This window comes from Pelmatolapia mariae, linkage group LG2 (assembly GCF_036321145.2).
Source record: "Pelmatolapia mariae isolate MD_Pm_ZW linkage group LG2, Pm_UMD_F_2, whole genome shotgun sequence".
Taxonomy (NCBI): Eukaryota; Metazoa; Chordata; class Actinopteri; order Cichliformes; family Cichlidae; genus Pelmatolapia; species Pelmatolapia mariae.
Window position 1 is genome coordinate 16,821,138 of NC_086228.1, and position 18,731 is coordinate 16,839,868.

General features: G+C 39.8%; 1 protein-coding gene across 2 annotated transcripts; it reads right to left on the reverse strand.

Annotated features, from left to right (window-relative positions):
* Window positions 1-3,625: 3,625 nt before the first annotated feature.
* pitx2 (paired-like homeodomain 2) lies at window positions 3,626-13,643 on the reverse strand. 2 transcript variants are annotated; one of them, XM_063485456.1, is made up of 4 exons: window positions 13,157-13,643; window positions 10,718-10,787; window positions 6,054-6,253; window positions 3,627-5,209 (listed from the first exon to the last, which is right to left on the reverse strand). In XM_063485456.1, the coding sequence occupies exons 2-4, from the start codon at window positions 10,761-10,763 to the stop codon at window positions 4,652-4,654; spliced, it is 804 nt and encodes a 267-aa protein (XP_063341526.1). In that variant the 5' UTR covers window positions 10,764-10,787; window positions 13,157-13,643; the 3' UTR covers window positions 3,627-4,651. The 2 variants fall into 2 exon arrangements, with proteins under 2 accessions (XP_063341517.1, XP_063341526.1); XM_063485447.1 differs by lacking the exons at window positions 10,718-10,787; window positions 13,157-13,643 and adding an exon at window positions 6,697-7,191 and having other exon boundaries at window positions 3,626-5,209.
* Window positions 13,644-18,731: the final 5,088 nt, after the last annotated feature.

Here is an 18,731-nt window from a genome sequence, read left to right on the forward strand (position 1 = left end):
CCCAGCATGTTTAATGTGTAGAAATTGATTTGGAGAGAAAACATCTCAGATGTGTGTTTTGTTTTCATCCTTCTTTAACACAACTTCAGAGAGCAGGAAGTGTGTGCGTCATGAAATTTGTCCTGGTTATCTGCTTTCACACGCTCTGGCCAGCCGCCTGTCCTCAAACTGCACCAAGCTCCCACCGTGAGAGGCTGATGCACAACTTATCTACGCACTCGTACACATACGTGTAGATTCACACAGAAGATGCTTATATATTCCAAACAGACATGCAGATTACGCTGTGAGTATTCAGCTCTGTGTGCACCTACTCCTAAGAATACTGGCTTAAATAAAATATATCCACTGTTACATAAAGCCTTTGGCAGCATGTATGTATTTTTTTCAATTTGCAATATGTAAACATGCATGGATGTTGCAGTGAATGTAAAGCAAAAAGTCTACAATTGATTTTGGATAAGCTTGCTAAAAAAACCAAACAGACAAACAAAAAAACCCACAACTCCACTTTGAAGTTGTCATGAGTTTTTTTTTTTTTTTTTTTTTTTTGCAGTCGAGCTGAGTAGCAATGCATCTTGTTATGGGGAACTTCTTCTCAAGCCTTAGGTGAGGGTGAGAATGTGTGAGGTCACTCCATGTGACCTTTAGCTGAAGCCGCTTGGCCGTCATTGGTCGAGAGCCAAAACCCTCCTCCCCCCAGATACACAGCAGCCCCTCTCTCCTGCAAAGTGCTGAAGCTAGTTGTGTGTTGGCACCATCTATTATCTGCGTGGCCTTTATGCTACAAGTCTTCTGGAGCAGTTTTCTTGTAGCCTCCTGCTCCAGAAGAATACAGAATGACTTTTGTATATGTCGATGTGTTGCAGCAGCATCACATGTGCACGTGTGAGGACAAGTTTGAATCTATGCATGGATACAAAAAAAGGTGTGCATGTGTAATTTTGCAAAAAAAAAATTCTGAGACGTTTTCTCCCTGAGGAAAACTCTCTGTACTGCCTAACTTATGGGCAAATTTGGCTTTAGCAACAAGAATATTGTTGTCCATTTAAACCACTGCCGTGATTTACTTTGGATGTCTTGCACCATTGCAACCCTAAAAATGAAATATTGGTCAGCATTTTCTATGTTTATCTTAACCCATATCCCACATCTGACATATTTCCTGCTTCATCTTAACATATATTAAAATGTGCAACTAAAAAAAATAGATTTATTGGTAAGGAGAGCAGAACGAGCTAAATGTTCCGTTTTAATAATTATATACATTAAAAAATTATGGGTGGAATCTCAGATTATTTTTTTTACTGCAAATAGCAGGAATTAGTGTCTTGATATGAACATTAATCCAGACACATTTTCAGTTGAAAGAGTATGCCATAAACGCTCCGTAGTTCCAAAAATATTACAAAAGTTGAAAAACAAGCCTCGTTAGGGTGTAATTAAAAAAAAAACATGCTGCACATTTCGACATAGCATGCAGCATTAGGCTGTTACCAAACCGTGTCATGTCTCCTGCAAACCCGTCGCTGCATGAATATTGAGAGCCTGTTAATTATTTAGATTGGCGGTGTAACGATACATGTTTGGATATTTGCACTTCTTCGCTTTTTATTTGAATTCCCAGTGGAGACGAGGTGAAAGCTGTCGACTAGCAGTGTCTCATCACGTTGGATTTTTTTTTAATCAGATGGCGGAACAAATCTCGCATCAAGATGTACCGGTGTGTTTTAGGAGTCCTAAAAACGAGGCAAGAGAAGCAAGAACTTGCTATTTTTTTTTTTTTTTTACAGAGAAAAGGAATTGCTTACTAGATTAAATACGAACTACACGTTAATAAAGGTCATATATGTATGTTTCTGTGTTTCCCTGGTCTCGTTAAGCGTAATTATGTCCAGAACATTGTTTTCCGCTTTACATAGCCTTATTTTGATGAATAAATGATGCGGCACTCCCTGAATTTAGAATCTTTATTTCACTTAAATATGAGCAGATTCAGTCACGATGCAAACAAAGGGTTTTTTTTTATGTAATTTTGCAGAAAATGTATAAAATAACACGTCAGAAAAAGCGCAGACACAGCAGCTTAAAGTCACATATGTTGCATTCATTAAACTTTAATAAGCTCTTACCTTGCAGAGGCTCACAGAAGAGAAGAGGGAAGCACTCCTGAGCGCCGTGTCAGCCAAATGAACAATTTCCCACTCAAGCCCCTTCTCTTCAGGTCACCCTCTGTTCACATGTTGATTGTGTGGATGTGTATTGAGGCTGCAGACTTGTGTATTCGCCTAGGCTTATCCCCTGTCAGCTGATTATTGCTCCGCGTTACCAACTCCATCAAAAGGTGACACTTGCAGCTTTTGAGAGGAAAATGTAATTGCGGAGGGTGTGGAGTTCAAGCCGCTGGACGGCCACTTCAACTCAAAATGTAAAAATAGAAGAACACTTATCTCGTGTTTGTTATTTGGCGCTTTTGCAAAAACACCCCAAATTTGGACCGTGATTTATTTTTCCTCATAATAGTTAACACCCTATCATAAAAGATGACTTGAGTCATCATCCAACTTGACATTACGCTTTTTCGCCTACATTTCTTTTGTTCTTTTAACACACTGTTGAATTTTTATTGTGAAACCGTGTCATATCGGCACATTTATATAATGATTTTTTAAATACGGCTATCCATTTTTATGGGCGACACTAGGAATAAATACAGGCCGCCCGGGCTCGGATAATTTATTTGGCTTGTTGTGTAGGGAAGTGTCGCGGTGTTTCCTCCCCGGTGTCTCCGCTCTGGTTGCAGCCATGAAGTTGCACACATCCCCCGCCTCCTCCAGGCAGCACCGGCCCACATACCTCTGTATCTCTGTGTGCTCTTGTTTGCTTAAGCTTGCGAATCACGGTTTGTTTTGCTTCGTCGCGTTTGCACAACGAAAAGCATACCTCAAAAAAGCGCAATGTTACAAAAGCAAATACTAGAAAGGCAAATATACACACGTATAAATCAGGTGGGATGCACAATTAGAAAGGATTAGTTATGGGGGCAGAAAAAAAGACGTAAGGCTGGATTTAGAATATGTAACTCTAAACACGATTTTGTTAAACATTGCTAATTGATAATTTACTAGGTGATAAATTCAAACACATCGTAAAATCCATATTAAAGAATGATGTGAATCAGATCGCGGGCTGTACTTCAAGTTTTCTAATAAGCCACTTCAGAAAACTACCGTCTCTTCTGAGATCAAAGACGGGGAGCAAAAAACAACCTCTAATGGACTGTTATCATTGTTGTGTGGTCCAATGCCTTTTTGTGGATTCCCGTGTTATTTCAAGCACCAGTGACCAGCCGAAGCTCTTGGCTGGGCAGGCAGACATGTATTCAGCAGTTAATCTGACGGAGCATCTCGGAGTTATGTGTATTGGAGCGGCCCATTGTTTTCCTCTATAGATTAGCCGCACAAGTACCTCACATAATCGAAAGGCTATAGACAGACTGTCATTGCTTTACACTCCACTATCAGACAACTAGCACAAAGATTCAATAAAAGTCCCCCAGCATGATGTTTTTGAACAATATATTTACTTCCATTAAATAAAACACAATAGTTTTTGAATGTTGGAAAAAAAAACATAGTTCCGTACCAAATAGTATACACAGAGCAAAAAACCAAATAATTTGTCGCAGGAACATTTTGATTTGAACTTTTTTTTTTAATCCAGAATTGCTATTCTAAATCGATATTCACACAGACATTAATAATAAATTTATAATATGTTAGAAACACACAACTGGTGCGTTTTAGTATGTACATTCCCTTTTGTTTGCAAGCAAAACATGATTCCTTTTTAGAGATTTTTTTCCACATGCGTTGATAAATTGAACCTGGAGAGGACGTGGGGTTATAGCGCATTCGCCTCGACAAACAGGAGATGATAATTCAAATATATATACAACCTTTTCAGTCAACAGGTACCGTCCAAAAATCCACCAGAAAACCCTTATGAGGAGTTATGAAAAATAAAACAGGCCTTTTTTTTCTTTTCTTTTTTTTTCTCTCCGTTTATTTCTTTTTTTCTTTTCCGCTGAGGCGCAGTGTGAAGCAGGCCTGAACTCATCAAAAGGGGAACAAACCTAAGAAGTCCCATTTCAGTTTGACTCCGACCTGTAGTTGAGCTTGTTTCAGTGGTTCAGTCTTCTAGTGCCCTTTTTGAAAAATGAAAAAGTACTTGTAGTAGTCTCTTGTTCCTGTGGCCGGCTGTTTGTGATTACCCTCACACTGCAAAAAATGACCACCATAGCAAGCTATCTGGGATTGTAATCCCCCTCAAATCACATTTGCCCCTTCAAAAGAAAGAAAATGAATGTGATGCGATGGGATAATCCCACATGTTTCCTATTAGATTTTAGATTTTTACCGGAGCAAGTGGCAGTGTATTAAGGAAAAGAGTCGGAATACTGCAAGTAACATTCCAACTGGCAAGAATCGCCAAAAAATTAAAAAACAAAATCTTGATACACGCAAAAAAGTCTAAAACAATTGCACCACCAGAGATGCCCACTGTCTTTAGAGAAAAATGTAACTTTAAGCGTCCCTACTAGCCTCTTATATCTTGCTAAGATGATTATTTTTTGCAGTGCAGGTAGGTATTAGACTGGCCTGTCCACGGCATATTGGCAAGCACTCAGATTAGTGGCCGGATTCTGCACACTGGCGTATCCAAAACTCGAGTGCTGCTTGGCTTTCAGTCTCAGGCTGGCCAGGCTGGAGTTACAAGTGTCCCTGTACACATAAGGAGGGGTCGGAGGGGCGTAGGGACACGCCGGCGTGGGCACCCCCGAATTGAGAGACGGGTTACTGAGGTTATTCAAGTTATTGAGGCTGTTGAGACTGGAGCCCGGTACGCCGGTGACCGCCGATGGCACCATGCTGGAAGTCATAGAGGATATGGAGTTGGGCGGTGAGAACATGGTTTGCGAGGATAAGGGGTTGACATTCATGGAGTTGAAGAAAGGGAAGCTTTTTGTGGATAAAGAGGCAGATGTGAGGCCCTTGGCAGCCCAGTTGTTGTATGTGTAGCTAGGGTACATGTCATCGTAGGGCTGCATGAGTCCATTGAACTGCGGGCCGAAGCCGTTTTTGCAAAGCTCTGCTTGCTGGTTTCTTTCCCTCTTCCTCCACTTGGCTCGCCGATTCTTGAACCACACCTACAGCAAATGAAATGCAGAGGTTTAGACATAGTATATTGTTAGGCAACAGTATCGTTATCAGTATGATATATTTATATGGCTCCGTGATAATATGTGAGTTTTAAAAGTTAATAGAATTAATTTAATTTGTAATTGTTCAAATAAAATGACTCCCGTCTCCTACTGTTTAACACTTCATTAAAACTGTAAAAACTCCGTGTTTATCTGAGCAGAATACACACTGCGGTCTCTCTGCATTATCTTAATGCGGAGAGGACGTGTATTCCTCTGCATGCTTCCATAAACACGCTGACCTTAATCACACAAGCACAGGGCGACAATCGCAAAATACAAGCTTTGCACCTCTTTCACACGAACAGCAGAACACGACTGGTATCTGTCACCGACTAATGTCGAGCCCCTCAACTGCTAACAACATTGTAAGTGTTTAATTACACTTCATTTGGAAACGGGGATGAGTCATTTTTGGGCTCTTTTAAATAAAATTATGCACCAGATTAAAATATGCCGAGAACTGTGACTTGTGCTAAAACTGATTATTTTTTCATTGTGTACAAGGGGTTCAAATTCCATTTAGCTTAATATAAACATATAGCCTAACTCTCTAATTAAATTGAGTTTTCACCAGAAGTATATTTAAACAAGACTCCGGTTATTTGTTTTTCATTTAAAAATTATGTTGTACATTATTTAAATCAAATTCCAATCGTGCGTAAAATTTTCAGTGCGTGCGTAATTATGTTAAAGTATCGGATATTTATGGGACAACCGGAAAATTGGCGCAAATTACTTGAATTTATACACACTAGTTGCTTTTGTTTACACCCAAGGGAATACTCACCCTGACTCGGGCCTCTGTAAGGTTGGTCCACACGGCTATCTCCTCCCTTGTGCTCATGTCCGGATAGCGATTCCGCTGGAAAGTGGCCTCCAGTTCCTGCAGCTGCTGGCTGGTGAAGTGAGTCCTCTGCCGCCGCTGTCGCTTCTTTTTGGAAGGGTCATCTGAAGAGTCTTCATTTTTATTTTGTATCTTCTCCTTTTCTGTGAAGAGGGAATGAAGTACTTAAGTCATCACCCAGATTATGGGGGAAAAAAAACGAACCGAGGCTCCCGTGGGAACAGTATCAATTAAAGGATTTATAAAAATAAATCTTTTGTTTACTTCATGTTTTGGGTTCTGAATTTCCGTTGACTTCTAGGGTTTTAGTTAACCTTTTTACTTAACGCAATTACTGAGAATATCAGAAAAAGTCTGGCTAATTTTAATTGACAACACAAGCTGTTTTCATTTACATAACTGAAACTTTTTCACTCAGCGCCGCACACAGACAGATGATCTTTTAGTAAAATGACAGCTGTAATCGCCTATTTGCATGCATGTAAAGCTCCCTTTACTTTGACTGATGAGAGCCATCTATTGTTTGAAATCAAGATGACATCTGCGGCGTCTTGCAGAGAACATCTGCACTCCGGGCGGTTCTTACCGACAGACTCCGGACTTGATGTGTCCGACACAGTGTGCACTTCTAACCGGTGTTTAGAGTCCACAGACCGCTGCAGTGGCTGCAAACTAGAGGCCATCGCCAGAGCCGTGTGATGTGTGGAGGCAAGTTTATTCCCTGTTAGGTGATGATGGTCTATATTTAATGGATCCCTCATAGAGTTCATCGGTAAAAGATCGCACAACCTTTAGTACAGGAAGGGTAGGCGGAAAGTCCGACTGCGGAATGTGCTCAGCTCTCCAAAAAACGCACAACCTCGCGGTTCCTCTTGCGGTTGAGATAAAGCCTTCTTTGTGTTTAAATTGGAAAACGCTTTAAAATAGGCCATTGAGTTTTGCCATAGCATCGGTGAAAAACAGCGGCTACCTCGCCTGACTATCAGAGTGACAAGGACAGGTAGGTGATATTAGATCCAGAGGCATACACACACTACACCACTCACTGTTCATTTCAGCTGTTGCCTGAGCACTGCCTATCCAACTGCGCCTCTCTCCAGACCTCCACGTCACCATGTTGCGCCCGCCCATATTTTCTCTGACAGGCACATCCATGTGAATATGACGGCGTGCCCAACCAACCGGAGCTTGCAGAAACAAGATATGTCTGCCAGTGTGTTTATGCCGGCGCTGGCGCTTATTTCTCTCTTCCAAATAAAAGCATGTAAAGAGAGATGGGACGCACGGTGTACCCGCGGCGCTCCAAAACGCCGTTGCGCAGCAGCCCGAGACCAAATAAAAATGAAAATAACACAGTTTGGTCTCATTTTATGAGATGGGTCCAGTGGCCCAGTAAAACGATGTAGTTCTATTGATACCCAAGTTGAGCTTCAGGCTGGTAGGCTCTGTCAGTGCAGTTTACTCTGGGACTCCGTGTGAATAAAGCCAGCCACTGCGCGGATTGTTTTGAAACCACAAAAAGAAAAAAGAAAAAAAAGCGCAGTGAATATCAAACACAAGCACCTCCTGGACCACAAAGAACCCGTGAAAGAACAAACAACAAATGTAACTAAGGACTGTGCCAGCTTGACCCCAAATTGTCTGTGCGCACTTGTCAACTGATGCTAATTGCCAGGCGCGCGCATTACCTTAAAAAAGAGCACATGTGCACATTGTGCTTTCATATGGACACGAAAATGCTTAATTTTAAGTAGCATGTTTTAACTCAGTGCTAGTGCTGAAATTACATAAAAGTAACCGGCAACATACTGAATGTATGCATTTTGCGCCTTCAGATTTATTGTGCATTTACATCACGGTCCAAAAAGGTGACCAAGCTGACTTTAACTGGTTTGCTATTCCCTGAATCCCGTATCCATCCCACATCCATCCTGGAAAAGCATTTTCAGTCATACTAGTTTTCAAATGAGGCGACTCTCTTGACCTTCCCTGACTTGAGGTTCACATATTCATTAAATCAACTGACTGGAGCTTCTTACCACGCAGTCTCAGTTTGTTGACGACAGATTACGTTATCTGGGTGCTTAACTGGATCTCTCCTCACTTTGTGTTTGGAGTCCATAGCCGTTGTCAGCGAACCCCCCCTGAAGTGTTCTTTTTGGCAGAAAACCTAATAAGACTCTTAATTTGACTAATTATTTCTAATGGAGCACTTTTAAAGAGTTTGAGCTGATATGCGAGACGTTTTTTTAAAGATCTAATTCCTAAAAGATTGTGCCGCATTAAGGCAAAGCAAACATGTTTAATCAAACAAATGCGATTTTGATTTTCATAGGCGGGTGGAGAAACGTCAGCTGGGTAACAAACAGGTGGCTGAAGTGATGGAGCGACCATAAAGAGATAGGCAACATCCGCGCCAGTTAGTGCGATCAGGAGTGCAAGTGAAAACATACATCTAAATATAGAGACACTCTAGTCACATTTCATCATAATCATCATCACGATCATCATCATCATCAAAATCACACTTCCACCCTCCACGTGGCCAGACTAAAGCCCATTCAGCCAGCACATTTGGGACTTGGCGCTGTTAAGAAGTTATTGGGCTAATCCCGTGAAAGCCCCTCATATATAAATACCAGCAGACCGTAGACTGCATGCAACACACACTCGCATACACTCAGACACACACTCACACGAACAGCCTCTAATGTAGAGCAATAAAACCTTGATCATAATTCAATTACAATCCACCAGGAGTGGCTTTATTAACATTAAATTGTAATGATGGTTTTATTTATCATTGCAATAATAAAACTTTATAATTATATATAAAGGGTAAAGAGCAGTAAGCCAAATTTCATGTAGATCATCATCATCATCATCAACAACAACAACAACAACAACAACAACAACAACAACAACAATAATAATAATAATGATAATAATAATAATAATAGGTATTACCTTTATAATGATGATACCTTTTATTGTAAAAAAAATGCAAATAAAATATTATTTAGTGCCTTATTTTCCGTTAAATAACGGACGGTCTGTTGCTCCTTTTTTCTTCCAGGCGCATTGTAATACTAAACTTGAAGTGGATTATCGGTTTCCTCTTCATTTCTACCTTCTGAATGCTTTATCTCTCTTCTGCGGATTACTGCGTGCAATAGGCCTCCACCATAGAGGGCCATTAATTAGCAATTCAGTCAATATAAGGGGAGACGACAAGGCTTTTTTACATAGGATTAAGCAGACATCAGATTCCTCCATTAGGATATTCCTCCTCACGAATTGGCTTTCATTATACATTTAGTTTTCCCCGGAGTCAATCCAACAAGCACTGCATATATTATAGCAAAACAGTTGACGCTGGTGTGTCTATATTTGCCGGCATCTCTCTCGATCACCCATTTTGATTTTACTTATCTTATTACTCTTAATCAGTGGTGTTTCACGACGAGCAGCTAAGAAGCTACAATACGCGACCGTCACACATACCCAGCAATGTCGACTAAATGAAACACAATAAGACTTATTGGTTATTCGTCAAAGACACTAACATGACCTGATGTAATTTCCGCGTCACATGAGAGAATAATTAATAATCCCATCCTTTTGTCGTTCAGGATTGCAGCTTTAATTTAGTCTGATATCGGTTTTAAGGGATTTTGGAGACTACCATTTATATGAAAGGCTCTCAGCATATTACAGGAGAACTGACGATTAAAAAAATCTGTGAAAACTGCCTTCCTGTGTTAAATGTCATTAAAAGTAAAATTAACAATACAGTGTAATTTGTCATACATTAGCATATTTTTAAATTAACTAATTAACTTTGCTATGCGAAGCGGCCATCCTTATCAAATCCTGGATGATCAGAGTTGTCTGTGCTCTCCTTTTTCTGCTCTGGTGCCGTGCTGATCCGCATTCGACCACCAGGTGTCCCTCTAACATAGCGAACCAACTCGGCTCTCTCACAACTTCTCCATATTGAGGAGTAAAAGGGCCGAAATACAGGCATATAAAAAAGGCTACATCAATATAATGAAATAAAAGAAAACATCAAAATACCACATATGCGCACAAAGCAACTTTTAAAACACGAATAAACAGATATGAGCGAAGCCGTGAAAATAAAATGTAGGAAATTAATGATATTTCTCTGAAAAATTAATCTGGTCTTCTGATCAGAAACGGCACAAACGAAGAAGTTGGGCTCGCTGGTAAACCTGTTGCCTAACATGTAAATATCTATTTGTTAATATTGACATGTAAGTATCAATATAATCTGTGGTACTTCCAAAAAAGTGCATTAATAATTGTATATTAATGTGTTTTACGTTTTGAGATTTTGGGGACATTTAAGATATCTAAACGTTGACAAATATAAAAAATATACACCTTTTTCATATTGTTACTAGGTTTGTAAAGCATTTTCTTAAGATTTGGAAAGCAACACACTCTTTTTCGTTATGTTACTAAATGATTTTCTTTTAATTTAGGTGAAGTGAAAAATTGTATCAACCTGTGTAAACTAATACACATTTTTGCAAAAGCTTTTTATTTCTATTAGAATGAGAAAATTTGAAATTGTTACTCACCTATTTGTGCGCAGGTGGTGACCAGTTTACGGCAATGGGAGTCCATTCTGATAATTCAAAGAAACAGCTTCTGTAAAAAGAAACAAAAAAGCCACAATTGGCCACAATTTGAGACTGCGAAAAAGTCTTCTGAGTCGTTTATTATCATCAAACTCTAACTGTGCAGTCAATAATTCGAGAGCCTACGTGAGGACTATGATGTGGTCAAGGGGCAATCCTTTGATTGTAACAAGAAAGAAAAAGAAAAAGAATTCCTTTTGAAAACTGGTATTTTTGAGTGAATGGCAAATGATGATAATGGGACAAACATAAAAGCAAAAATATATAAGAGTATGGTGGGATTTCAGCGGCGGTGCATAATGATGACACTATTGCAAAATGTGGATCTTGATGAGTTTTTTATTTTTTTATTTTTTACGTTTTTTTTTAGTTTGAATGTGTCATTTTTGAAAGAATTTTGAGTTTAACTTCCGGTGTGCACGAAACAAGGAATAGATCGCAATAATCAAGTGAATAATCTCTTCGTTTTGAGGGTATCTTTTTACTTAATTCAGATAAATTACAGTTCAAAACTCATCGTGATTTTACGTTATGTGTTTTTTTCTTATTTTTGCACGGTGTGGAAAACCCTTCATGTGTTTTGCACGAGCCGGATTCTGTGTTTTGGTGCTGCCTGGTGCAGTTGGGAGTGGAGTGATTCCGTAGTAAAATCATGGGATTAGAGTCTGATTGAGATGTCTGTCGGTGGGATATTACAAAATTCATTATCGCAGCCCTCATACTACCTCGATATGAAGTTACACAGATGGGATTTTATTAGTCCAGGCTCACAATGTTTGCTTATGATAATTCAAGTCGGGGGAAATTTGCATCCAGTCATGCTGTTAACCATTTTCCTCAGTTCTTCTCTTCACCTGCTCTACATCATCTGCGAGTTTTTTTCTTTCTCTTTTTTTCACCCTTTAATTCAAAAGATGCAGATATTGGAGGTTAAGTTTTACATGCTGTGTACCTGCACAACCGTTCTTCGCATCCCTCCTCTATATCCCCGCTGCAAAATGAAATAGTGGGGGTCACGCTGTAAGGTGTAAGGTTATTGCATGCGGCTCGGTGTTATCTAATCAGTGAAATTTAATGAGAGGTTCGTCCAATATTTCAGTCTGTCGTGCTGCTCCACAGTCTCTGAAGTTACACACATTTTTTTTAATTTATTGTTATTAATTTTGTTTTATTGTGTGAAAATTTAACTACAATTTCAGCGTTGAATTAACTACTTGAGCATTTTTTTTCTTTTGTTGTCTGTCTTTTGTGCAGGACGCTTCAAATTTCGAAGAGTGCCTTTTCCTTTAAAGTTAGAGAGGAAAAGCATTTTTTTTAAATCGGAAGTTGCTCATTTAAGACGAACATCACCTTAGTATGATCTTTAAATTGCCTCATTCATTAAGTCAAATTTGAAAAGATATATGTGGGCAACTGTATAATAATAATAATAATAATAATAATAATAATAATAATGCAAAATATTTCTAACGGCAATTGAACCTGACAACACGTATTTATTTAGATTTTGCAGCAGTTACCCCATAGGAGCGGTTTTAAAATAGTATGAGCATTATGATTACTTATATTAATCTCGTTCATCCATTCATTCTCACTTCATGGACTCTCTCTTCTTTCACCATCAACAGTTGATATGAATCAGTGACTCACATGGCATCAGGCCCAGTGCAGACAGCAAGCTGGCATTGCCTCTCACTGGCTTTACTTCTGAAATTAACACAGTAGGCTAGAGCATGAGACTGCAGCCTTTACCGGGAGATGAATCGACTAACCTCCACCATATGGTCCCGTATTAATTAAAGGCGTGAGACCGTGAACGTCGCCTCTTTTACCCCCGTTTCTTCTTTCTCTCAGTTTCGAAAACAGACTCGGAGGAGGGTGAATGACATCTAAACTCTTTTTGGACACTTTCTGTTAAAATTGTTATTTGCAGCTTGATTATTTCTTAGTTTCCACACTGTTTGTCAGCTTTTTTACTCACATTTTATCCATTATCTTTGAAAATACATTTTCAGCTCTGGTCAGAAGCTAAAAATCAAAATAAAACGCATAATTCTGAAATCGGCTTTAATGACTTATGTGATATATTTTATTACAACCCTCACCGGCTGAACATTGATTTATCTCGTTCTTCTTCTTTTTTTTTTATTATTTCCCCACACTCCATCACTTCTAACGATACATCATTATCATCCACTGACCTGTAAGGCAAACCCTGCCCTCACATCACTTCATGCTCCTTTATATTGCAACCATGGCTTTTAAATTTACATCGGAAAGGCACAGAGCGCACAAAGCGCGAGGTGGAACAAATTCCTTCACTCGCATTAACTCACATCTCACTTTTTTTAAGCGTCTCCACTCTTCTACTGTACTTACCAGTTGTAGACACCGGTGGGGAGGTTGCTTTTCCCGGCCGTCGGCGTTTTATTCTACAGAGATGAGATAAATTCCACCGTCCAAACGCACCGAGACACCAGTAGTTCTGTCTACAGCGAAAAACCGAGCAACTTCAAGATCCAATAGCACTGAAGTTTACGTTTCTGTCCGGGGAAAACCAGAGCGTAGCATGTGCTCTCCCGCTATGTATCCAAAAAGAGACGCAACACTACCTTTAGGATTGTTTCATTTATGCGCATAAATAACCATCTATTTACAGTGAGGAGAAACTGCGAAGGAGGCGCTTTCATTCGAGTCTCCTCTTGGTTCGTCCTCTTCTATCTTCCTCAACTTTTTCCCCCTTGAAAGACGCTCCAAGAGTGGCGCAATTTTTCCTGCTTTTGAGCTTAGAGCGGGACCCCGTGTGCGTATGCGTGTGTGTGTGTTTACGCGCGCGCTTTTAAAGGGGTGTGTTTGTGTACGCTCATGTGCCTGTGTAGTCTAGCAGAGGGCAACTCGGAGCGTCTCAGCTTTCAACAATAATCAAACACACACACACAAAAATTCAGTGTCATCTTTAAAAAGAGCGTGTTAAAAAAATAAAACACGGAGATTCCTGATAGGCCATCCCGACAGGCATGCAAAACACAGAGCAGTTCAATTTGCTTAAACCCAACCTATTTACAACCAGCCACTTAACCGCTTATTATATAAACTCTGCACGTGCAAAAATAAACAACGAGCATGGCTGCAGATTCCTTATTTAAGCAGCTCACTGGCCTTTATTTTTAATAAAATGCTTTTTAAGGCATTTAGTGATTTTTAAAATTTCTTTTTATAATCCAATCAGCAAAATGAGTCCATTTTACACAAGCTGGTTGTTGTGTCATCGCACACAGCGGTGGATTTATAATTTAACTAATTTACACAACGCAATATTTTGAATATTTGGAACTGCAAAGTATTTAAATTGATGCATTAGGCTCCTTTGGGGCCAGACAGCGCTATCGTGTTGCGGATTTATGTGCAGATGAAGTGAACAGCTGGCTCGGATGCAAATGTTCTTTATAGATCCGTTTCGTTAGATACAGGCTGATTTTCCATTCGCATCTTAAGTGAGGCAAGCCGACCGGACGTAGGCCTGCATTCCCCGCGCCTAATCCTTGTTTTACATTTTTAGTCATACTCCCATTAAACAAGTAATTAATGCACCCATCCACATGGGAATTTCTAGGCAAATGGGGACACTGAAGCAAGTGCGCATCATCTACACGCCACCCTCGATCAAAATTTGTTGAGTAAAGGATGGCTTGATTTCTGGGATCCAAACACATTTCTGATAAATACCTTATATAGATAGATGTAATGGAAAAATAATAAGAGCCACCATAATGTAATTTTTATAGCTTATTTGGTCTTCTTATGTAAGAGTAAAGATCAAATTAAGCTGGGCTTTAGTCAAGAGAAATCCCTCTTAGTCTTCCACAAAGGCCCGAGAAAACCATATTTTATTAATTTTCCTCTCGCCAAACACACATGCACACTGAGTACAATGGGTCAAATGCAAACCAATATGGGGAAAAAATAAATAAAATAAGCATATTTGCCAAAACAGCTCGCTCTTTCAAATTTTGACCTCTGTGCTTTAATATTAGTTGTTGTATTATGGGACAGTCATGCACAAACACGCCAACACACATGCACCATCGCATAAAATGTGAGTAAAAGGACCCAGAAGCCAGAAGAGAAAACATCAGCCCTGCATGTGCACATCTTCAAATCACGCCCCGCCTGCACGGAGAGATAAAGAGGGTGAGTAGCGTCTGGAGAGGCATGATGGTTCGGTTATATTCTCCTCTTACCTTCTTATACAAAGAGAAAAAAATCAGTCAAGAGCCTCCTCTTTCTCACGCAGAAAGGTGCAGAGGAATGCCTGAAGTTCAGAGAAGGCTGGCGGGTATGAAATCTTTCGCCTCGGGGGCAAACCGACGGCTTCTTTTCATTTCAAGCGCTTATCGATTCGCCGTTGTCATCTTTGGCGACGCAGAAGGACACTTGAAAGAATTTCTGATGGGGCTGTGATGTGAGAAACAGGGTGACCTGCTCCGCTGATGCTCTCTCCTGATTCTTAACGAGCACATCAGCGCGCCAGTGTCAGTATAGTTGGACATTTCAACTTTTCCTCCTCCTGCATACTGGAGAGGATTTTAAAACACTCTTTCCGGCTTTTATGTATATCAGCACGCATCCCAGCCTCCACTTTAAAGACGAGAGTTGATAGACTGCCCGGCCTGTCAGCCACAACAACCACACACAGTCTGAAACCAGAGCCGTACTAGTTTGACTCAGTTTAAGTTTTATTTTGAAGGAGTTATGTTTTTCTTCTTTTACTCAAACTTTCACAAGGACTTAGTGCAGCCCCAGAGTGTTTGCTATTGCTGACTTCACTGTGTGCGTGACACCAGACAGGAAACGCAATATATTTCACATTTGAACCAATATTTAGATGTCTAAGGCCTGACAGCAACAACACCATTTAAAGTCGCTATATGCAGATTTTGTAAATATGCGCAAGCCTTATAACCAAATATGCCACAGCCCCACATTTCTCCACAAATAAAATCTTTTTCACATTCACGTGAACCCTCTGCTTTACCAAACTGCACTGTGACACAATAGTTGTGCTGTGAAATTAGGTACACCTTAATTTAAAGGTTTAATTTGACACTAATTATCTTGGTACAAGAGATACCTTTTTCCACAAACGAGCCTTTTGTATCCTGTCCATTGCATGAGGAATAAATGAAATTAGTGTCAAATGACAAAAACATGTCTCTGACTTCTGCTGCTTTTATACTGTTGTTAAAAAGCTAAAATAATCATCTTTCCCATAACATTCAGTGATGTATATGACTGTCATCAAGGCATTGGGAAGCTTGAGTAATGCAAATGTGAGGTGGTTTCATTATGCAAGGGTTTTCTTTGCCTGAGAAACCAGGCTCATTTTCGCTCTATTTTTTCAAATTTTGCCTCAAACCACATGTGATTGTCGCCTTGAGTTCTGTCTGGCCAACACTCTGTGGCCACATAATAAAATTTTAAGTCAAATTGGTGTTTCCAAAGCCACAAATCTTTAAACAAATCAGTTTATGTGCTGCTAATATGCTAGAAATAAAGTACTGGCCAGGAACTTTGTTTTATTGAAGGTTGTGACTTCTATACAATTGCAAGGGAGATAAATATGAAGAAAAATGCACGAGTCAAAGACGAAAACAGAAGAAAGAGAGAAAGAAACAAAATGAAAGGCAAAACATTAGATGAGGCATTCTCCACTGAGACAGAAATATCCTGTATGTATTTCCATTTGTCAAGTATCACTCCAAGAACGTTATTAGTGAAAAAGCTGCCTGTAAATTAACCAAATTAAAAGGGTGGCTTTTTGATAGCTCTTGAGCTTGTTGAGCGGCTTTATGCCTGATCCTTACTATTCCAGCGCTGTCACAGTACCAAAGGGAGATGAGCTACACCAACGCTAAGCACTCCAACTCAGCAACATGGCTTGTGGTTTAGGACGTAATATGCAAGGCCAGTAAATGACTTACATGTTAGGCTACCCTCACTTCTCCCGACATGCCCAACTAACAGGGTGTATATTTAAAAAGTACTCAGCTCTTCGTCTTTGTCTTCTTCTGTAATTATCCTATCCTCGGCTTCCAAAGAAAATGCTTAGCTGATGTCATTGTGGTTTTGGCCCCCCGACTGCTCTAATATTAATCCCATGCATGAAGCAGCTTAAAATGAGTAAGGACTACTTTGAATTAAACTCTCGGTCGAGGTTTTTATGTGAACATATTAACTCCTGTCATTGTGGGTCAGTCAGACAAGGCTGTCTCTATTCCTCTTGACTTTGGACATGACATGGCTGTGGTCAAGCATGATTAAAAATGTCCCTGAGACCGGGACGGCATTCATTACGCTGACAGTCACAGACAGACAGCAGAGCAGCACTTTATGGCACACGGCTGATCTCGTGGATAGTAATAGCCGGTGTATGCATAAACACATGTGGCCTCAGCCTTAATCACAGGTGCGAGTGGGCCAATAAATTGCTCAAGCAGGTCTCTGATCAATTACATGAAAAATCAATGGGAAGCTGCCACTAACCTGCCTAAGGGGAAATCGGCCAAGAATGAAATTGGTGTGATAAAATGACTATGATGCCTCGCACCCCGTCGATAACATGTAAAACAGTTCAGCTACATGCTAACTTGCCTGTCAAAAGACTTGAGGTGGAACTAAAGGTCACAACTGGAATCAGATTAGTCTTAATTGGTCTACTGTGATACGAGGAATGGAAGCAAAAAAAAAAGAAAAAGGATGGTGATGCTGATTTCAGACTGCACTGAGCAGAGGATAGAGAAAATGTGTAGAACATGCCCTTAAGATATATATGAAAGAGAAGCTATACAGGTTCATAAAACAGAACAGTGCAAGTCAAAATAACGGCACAATCATGGTGCTTAACAAAAGGTCAGAGGATCATTAAAACGGTTTCAATTCATCCTCAGGAAAATATAGATATCTGCATCGTATTTTACGACACTATTTTCAACAGTTAAGACATTTTACTCCAATCCACCAAAGCTAAATTCACTCCAAATTCCCAGGTACTGACGATGCCACTAGCTCTCTGTCAGGCTTCAGTTTAGCTGATTGGAGATACTAAACTGGAGCGCTTGACTGTTCTTGAGGTGCTGCTATTTTTTTAAACATTTTAATTTGCTTGTACCACTTTTTGTGAGTGAAATTTTAGTCTGTATCAGTTTTTTCTTTAGCACTGATTAATGGGCATCTCAGCTGTCTGTCTGTCGTTTTCACCTGACACCTTAGTACCTTAGTCCACCTTGGTGTTCAAATATGGTCATTTCTGGCACAAAAACAAACAATAGCCAAACTGGGCCAAGCTAGAGCTCAATGCAGGATTGTCCATCTTAGCTCAAGACCAGCTGATGCTGTTGTTGTGAGAAAGCTTTTGATGATGCTAATACATAACCATGTCATCTCAGCAGCCTGATTATCCTGTAATCGCATGGCTAACTTGCTATGTTGCTCAGTGTCCCAAATTTTAACTAAAGGTTTGTTTAAGATCCCCAAATCTCCTCTTTGGAAAGTTATGCTGTTCATCGCTGTTGAGAACTGAGAGAACTGAATTTGTAGACAAATCTGAAAGCCACAAAAATGTTTGCCTTAAAAAATATAACCTATGTAGCTTTACGGGTAGCTGCAGGTTGACTTGGGTTAGGGATTGGGAACCTAAAAAAATATTATCATGTAAATTGGATGTGCTGGGCTTGAATTGATGTGAATAATAGCAATGGCAGAAACAAGAGATAGTTATGAAAAGATTTCAGTTGAAAATTAGCACATTTTCTTTAGGGAGATTTTAATGATACAGATCAAAAGAACATCTCTACGTAGCAGACAAAGGCTGACAAAGATAAAAGATATAAAGACAGAGTGAAAAATAGAGAGCAGGAGGGAGGGTGGATAGGATACGGCTAATCTAAAATCAGGA